Raw genomic sequence first — 6,081 nt, forward strand, 5'->3', positions numbered from 1 at the left:
GGGGGGGGGGGAGCGTGAGAAGAAACGAAATCGCGGGAAGGAGGGGACACCAGCGGCGGCAGACTGGGCAGAGGGCGAGGCCGAGGCCAAGTTGGGATCGGACGCGGCCGCCCCCGCGCGTGTTGGGTCACCCCGACTGCGCGGCCGCCTGGAGTCCCGCTCGGGCCCTGGGTGCGCTTGGCCGGTGGCTCCGCGCTGCCCCTGGGCTCGGCGTGGAGGTGATTATTGCAGCCCGCGCGGCCGAGAGCCCGGGTGTCTTTGTGCCGCGGCCCCGCGCAGCCCCTCTCCGCATGTCTTTGTGCGGCGCCCCGCCTGGCCCGAGCCCCGCCGGGCGCCCGCAAGGGGGGGTGTGGCCCGGGGTGGCCCGCTTGGCCTCGCAGCTCCACTCTCCCCTAGCCTAGCCGCTCTTCCCTCCTTTCCGAACTCCCTCCTCCTGCCCCTGTGGTGTCCCCGCCCGGGCTCGCCTCCCCGCACCCCCCCTCCCAGCCCTATGCGTCGACCCAGCTACCAATACGTCCTCCCCGTTGCACCCTCGGCCCGCCTCCCGCCCGGGAGCAACAAGAGCCTCACCTGCACCCATCATCCAGCGTCCCACTGCCACCTCCTGCTCTAGCTGTCAAGCATGCGTCTTCCACAGGACTCCAAGCCATGCCTTCCCGAGTCTGGGTGTCACGAAAGACCCCAGATCCCTACAGGTGAGTATCTTCCTCACTAGCGCCCCTCCAACCAGGGTGGCACAGATACACCGTCCAGCTGATGCCCTGTGAGCCTCAGAGTGACAGCAGCATGAAGATGCAGGGTCTTTGGGGCTACACTGGCGAGGGGCTAAAGGAATAGTCACTGAGCTCTTGGGGCTACTTGATTTGGGCCTGGGATTCCTGAATCAGAAAGGAACTGGACGCCAGAGCCAAAGGAGAATGGAGGAAAACAGACTGCTTTCTCTGGGACAACCCGCTACCCCACCCCCACCCCAAGCCTGGGACCGAGGATGCTGAATGCTGTGGGTGTGGGCAGATGTTGAGGGCGGGAAGACAGCCGCCCTCGGGCTGAACTTGCTCACTGCCCCCTTCCTGAAAACCCATAGAAACCCCAGACTGGTAGGCAGTAATTCTGCCCAGCCTCCCAGAGTGCAGAGCCTGAGCTGTTGAACTCTTGGTGAGAGGATTGATTTGAAAGAGAACTGGCCAAGGAAGGGATAGAGACTGGATGCTATCTCGGCTCTGTGGAAGAATTTCAGTTCTTTAAAACTGCCCTCCCAGAAGGCACTCCACTGTGCCATCAGGAAGCCCAAGCTGACCACCACCTTCTGCTCTCATCACGATGCTTCCCAAAGCCAGTGTTTCCCCAGGTACATGTAGGAAGTCACCAACCCAGGGGTAGCTGTAACATGAACCTCATAAACCATTTACAAGACGCTCTCCAATATCAACGATATTTTGTTTTATTTTTTTTATTCCAGAATAATCTCCGCACCTGTTCCCTCCATTGTAATAAAGAGTCCATCTTGCTTCAAGTTAAGCACCTTTTTCTTTACTTCTGATCTCAAAAGTACCAGAAGTCATTTTTAAAAAATTAGTCTGATCTTGCCAGCAGACTTGGACCTTTCTGGAACTTCTGGGTTCATGCTGTTGCTTCACATGACCACAGGCCTTTCTGGGTCCCGTGGCCCTCTCTTGAGGTTTCTCCCAACACCTTCCCTCCTCACACCTTACAGGACTGAGGGGGTGCATAGGCAGAGTTCTGTACACCTGTGTGCAAAAGTGCTTGCACGAACTGGGGTGTGTGTCATTTTAGGGGCTTGGTTCACACAGTTCCAGAATCTTGCAAATCCCTCTGGAATTCCAGAGCAGCTACAGCACAGCGGAAGCTTGAGCCACAATTTCATCAACCCCAGGAAGTCTCTTCTGTTTGTTCCTGCATGGGTGATACCCACCTACACGTCTAGCATAATCTGGAGCTAACTCCACGGATAAACCGTCTTCACAGCGGCCCTTAGATTCCAGATTAGCGTTCAGTAAGAACTTCCACACTGGATGAGGCTTACAGAGAGTCCTAGTCTGGTGGCTCGCCCTTTGTTTGTCCTGGTCAGCTTCGCCCTTGTCTCAGCTCTGCCTTATGGGCTCCCGGAGGGCTGACCATGTCCCCTAACACACAGGACTAGCAAGAGACAGGTGCTGAGTTCAGGACTGCTGACACAGACATTTTCATTCTCCTGGTCTTTCTTCAAGCATGCAGAGCAAGGATACCCAACTCATACAGGGAATGGGGCAAACTCTCCAACTTGAAATAATTTTTCCGTGCACAGCCATTTTGCTGCCCACAATAAATGTCCCCAGGCAAGTCTTTCTTTCACTCCATTTCTCCCTCCTCCCTTCCATTCTTTACCTTCCCCAATTTGTTCCAAACCCTGGTCATCCTCTTTCCCCGCTGGGTCTATCCATGCCTTGTCTCGACTGGTCTCTGTCAAATAAGTGCGTGCTGGCTACACTGCTGCATTGCCACCCCTGTGCGCATGCTTCCAGGGCTCCGTTCTCCCCCACTTGCAGGCTTTAAGGCGCACCACCAATCCCAATGGATTCCGTTCTCCCTGCCAGTTCATTGGCATCCTCTATGTGCAGGGTGCATTGGCTGATGTGTGTGGTGGGGATAGGGGAGAGCTGGCTCAACAGCTAAGAGCATTTGCTGTTTTTGAACAGGACCCAAGTTCAGATCCCAGCAACTACATGGTGACTCACAACCATCTGTAACTCCAGTTCCAAGACTCCCAAGGCCCTCTTCTGACCTCCAGGGGCACTATGCAAAGCCGGTGCACATAAGTACATGTAAGCAAACACTCACACTCATGACGCTCTCTGAAAACAAGAAAGAAAATCAGAAAGGGAAGACTCTGAACCATATCAGTGAGATTTAATCCAACAAGCTAAAAGCTAATCTCCACAAATAATCAGAAGGGATCACAAAAGCACCCAAGTCCCTGGTTGACTCTAGCCTCCTCCCCACAGCAGCCCCTCAGTCCTCCTGCAGCACCCCTGCCCCTTTAAGCAACTTTGTATGACAAAGACATGCATAAGAGTGTTTGAAATAAGAGGAAGAAGACCAGATTGTGTGTCGCTGAAACTAGAGAAACAAGGAAACGGGTCGGATTGTTTTATTAACAATGTGCACACCTTACTCTGTGCACACCAACCTCATCAGAAGTGGAATGGAAGGGTCAGAATTGCTTGTCTCATGTAGCAGGGATTCTAAATGCACAAGAAAATCCCAAATACGTGGTGGAAAGATGGGGCTCCCACCGAGCCTCCTTCTGGCCCTTTCAGAACATATACAGTGATTCCCACTTGCAGCCTGAACTCAGAACTTCATTCTTGTGTTAATTTTCCTCTTTTTGATCTTGACCTACTTGAGATGCCCTAGTGGGGGAAAAATAAGAAATGAGCATGCTTCTGTTTTTCATTATTTTGAGCACATCAAAAGAATTCTGTGAGCATCCTACCTCCACAGCTTCCGAATTGTGCACATCTTTCTGATGGCCAGTTTCCCGATCTACAAAACAGGGAGCATTCACTGCACTCACAAGAGAAGGGTGGAAGAGCCAGGGTGAGATGCCATTCACAGTGTCACCTTCACCTTCCTATAACGGAATACTTGAGGTGACTAAACCTAGAAAGAGAAAAGGCTTATATTGTCCTATAATTCTGAAGGTCCCATTTTATGAGACTCTAACCTGGGCAGTGTATCAAGAAGACGGAGCTGCCATAGTCACATGACTTAAATCATAAATAAAGAAGCCAAAGGGAGAAGCCTGGGCAGCTGGAGTCTCACAAACCCCTTTTGAGCCAACCTTCCAATGACCTAAAGACTTTCCGTCAGGCCCCACTACCTGCAAGTCCACAGCACTTCCAGATACTGCCACACTGAGATCTTAGCCTTCCTCGCTGGAGCCTTAGGAAGACCTTCTAGATCTAAACACTGGCATCATTTACATGTTTAATATGATAATTTACCAATTAGACTAAACACATGAAAACGGGAGTTACTGACGAAGCCAGATCACCAACAAATTCCAACTCCATAATATATTTTGTCATTTATTTAATCTTCTAGGAAACACCATTCTACAGATAGGAGGAAGAATAAAGCATACAGGTCAAATAGTCACAGAGTGCCTGCTACACCCTGAGCAGTTCCGTAGACATAGCAAGCACTCTGTCTTCAGGATGGCTTGGTCTAAAGAGGGTAGGTCTATGTGAACACACCTGTAATGTTTCAGGATGCATTACTGAGAAAGCTGAAGAGCACCGTGGCCGTGTTTTAGGTTGAAAGCTCAGAGAAGGCCTCTTGGAGGGAGTGAGCCTATGAATGAGGAAGTAGCAAATGCAAGGAAGGATCTTCCCCAACAGAAGGGCTCGCCAAAGACCTGTGGTGGGAGACAGCGGGGAGAACCTGGGGAGCCCGAGAGCCGTGGCAGGTGGGGGGATTTGTTGTGTGGTAAGAGAGAATAGATGAGGCCTCCAAGAGGCATGCATCAAATGTCATAGACCTGCGTAGGCTATGACTTTAAGAAAGCAACCCTTCAAGGCCAGATGTCCATGCAAGCAACGTATAGGATGAGGAGTCTCTAACATGAATTAGAGTCACCCGAAGGGGCTGGTAGACCTCACAGGCTTCTGCCACTCTCAGAGTTCTGAGAGTTTTGTCTTCGGTGAGACCCATTACAGGTTCCCAGGAACTACACTTTGGGAAGCATTGGACAAGAGATGAGATCCAGGCTTAGTCTGCCATGATAGTACCTGAGCATTGGGGCACTTTTCAGCAGTGTTAAGAAATATAACTCAACAACAGTGTGTCATAGTTGGGAGATGAGGGTCAACACCCACATGTGTCCAGATCACAACTCAGTTTCAAAGAGTGACCTGAAAAGTCTTCGCTTTTCCCTTTTCAACACAGCGGTTCGGTATCAGTCTCTGTTCTGCTGCTGTGATGAAACACCAAAGCCAGGTACTGCAACTTATAGTAGGAAGGGGTTGTTTAAAGTTCAGAGGGTTAGAGTCCATTGCCCATTGAGGCAGGGAAACATAGTAGCAAGTGGCAGGCATGGCAGCTAAAACAGGAAGCTGAGAAGTCACATTCCCAACCATAAGCTGAAAGGAGAGAGAGAATGAACTAAAGGTAGCACCGAGTCTAAACTCTCAAACCCACCCCAGTGACATACTTCCTCCAGCAAAGCCATGCTTAAACCTCTCCAAACAATGCCACCAACAGGGAACCAAGTGTTCAGATACTCAAGCCTATGGGGGATTTCTCCCATTCAAAACAGAACCCGTTTGTGTCTCCTCCCTGATGGCTGTCATGACTTGACGGCTGTTCGACACAGGCCTCTGCCTCTGCAGCAGTTTGCCTTGGCTGGGTACCACCGTTTCCGCGAGTTTTGACCAGGGTTCTGCAAAGGAGAAATCAACCCAGCATCTCCTCTGAGATTGTCACAGGCAGACAGACGTTATGAAGAGTGACTCCCTGAAGACACATTCTACTGCGTTCAGAAAGCAAAGCTTCTGATGTCCCCATTCATGGCCTCCCTCCCCTTATATCTTCTATTGTCTGCGAATGAATGAACACACCATGAAACCTGCCCAAGGCCATGAGCTAGATTTATGGAAGACTGAAAGTTAACTCTCCATGGATTACCCCAGGCCACATTTCCTCCAGAAGATAATCCTAAAATACTGACTTTCTATTAGATTCAAGATTTGGTAAGGTGCTCAAGGAATTTCTACATTTCCTGAAATATGAACCAGGTACTTTGACTCCCTGTGTGGTTTATCACTGTGTCCTCTTGGTCACTTCTCCCCAGGGCCTTTCACCAATGGCTTCCTCGCCACTAAGAATCAACCCCTTTCCACCTCACAACAACTCAAAACTTTTGAACGTAAAATGTGGTGGTGTTGAAACCCCACACGCCCCTTTCTTTTCTGGTGCCTTTAGAATCCAGGCCACAGTGTGAAAGGTGGCCCAGGGCCAACCATATCTTTGCTTTAACAAAATGAAAGAAGAGGAGGAGGAGGAGGAGGAGGAGGAGGAGGA

The 6,081-nt window shown here is 50.7% G+C and overlaps 1 protein-coding gene across 3 annotated transcripts in view; it reads right to left on the reverse strand.

Moving 5' to 3' along the window:
* Positions 1-6,081, reverse strand: part of Kcnk2 (potassium two pore domain channel subfamily K member 2) — a 189,412-nt gene that overhangs the window by 124,140 nt on the left and 59,191 nt on the right. The window contains exon 1 of one of the 3 annotated variants that reach the window (XM_005348857.2): positions 571-1,406. The exons of 1 other annotated variant lie outside the window; for it this stretch is intronic. In XM_005348857.2, the coding sequence (XP_005348914.1) occupies positions 571-583 (13 nt within the window). In that variant the 5' untranslated portion in view covers positions 584-1,406. Of the gene's footprint in view, positions 1-570; positions 1,407-6,081 lie in introns of those variants that run through there. One more of the 3 variants, XM_013346957.2, reaches the window with a different exon arrangement.

The sequence above is a fragment of the Microtus ochrogaster genome, chromosome 6 (genome assembly GCF_000317375.1).
Source record: "Microtus ochrogaster isolate Prairie Vole_2 chromosome 6, MicOch1.0, whole genome shotgun sequence".
Lineage (NCBI taxonomy): Eukaryota > Metazoa > Chordata > Mammalia > Rodentia > Cricetidae > Microtus > Microtus ochrogaster.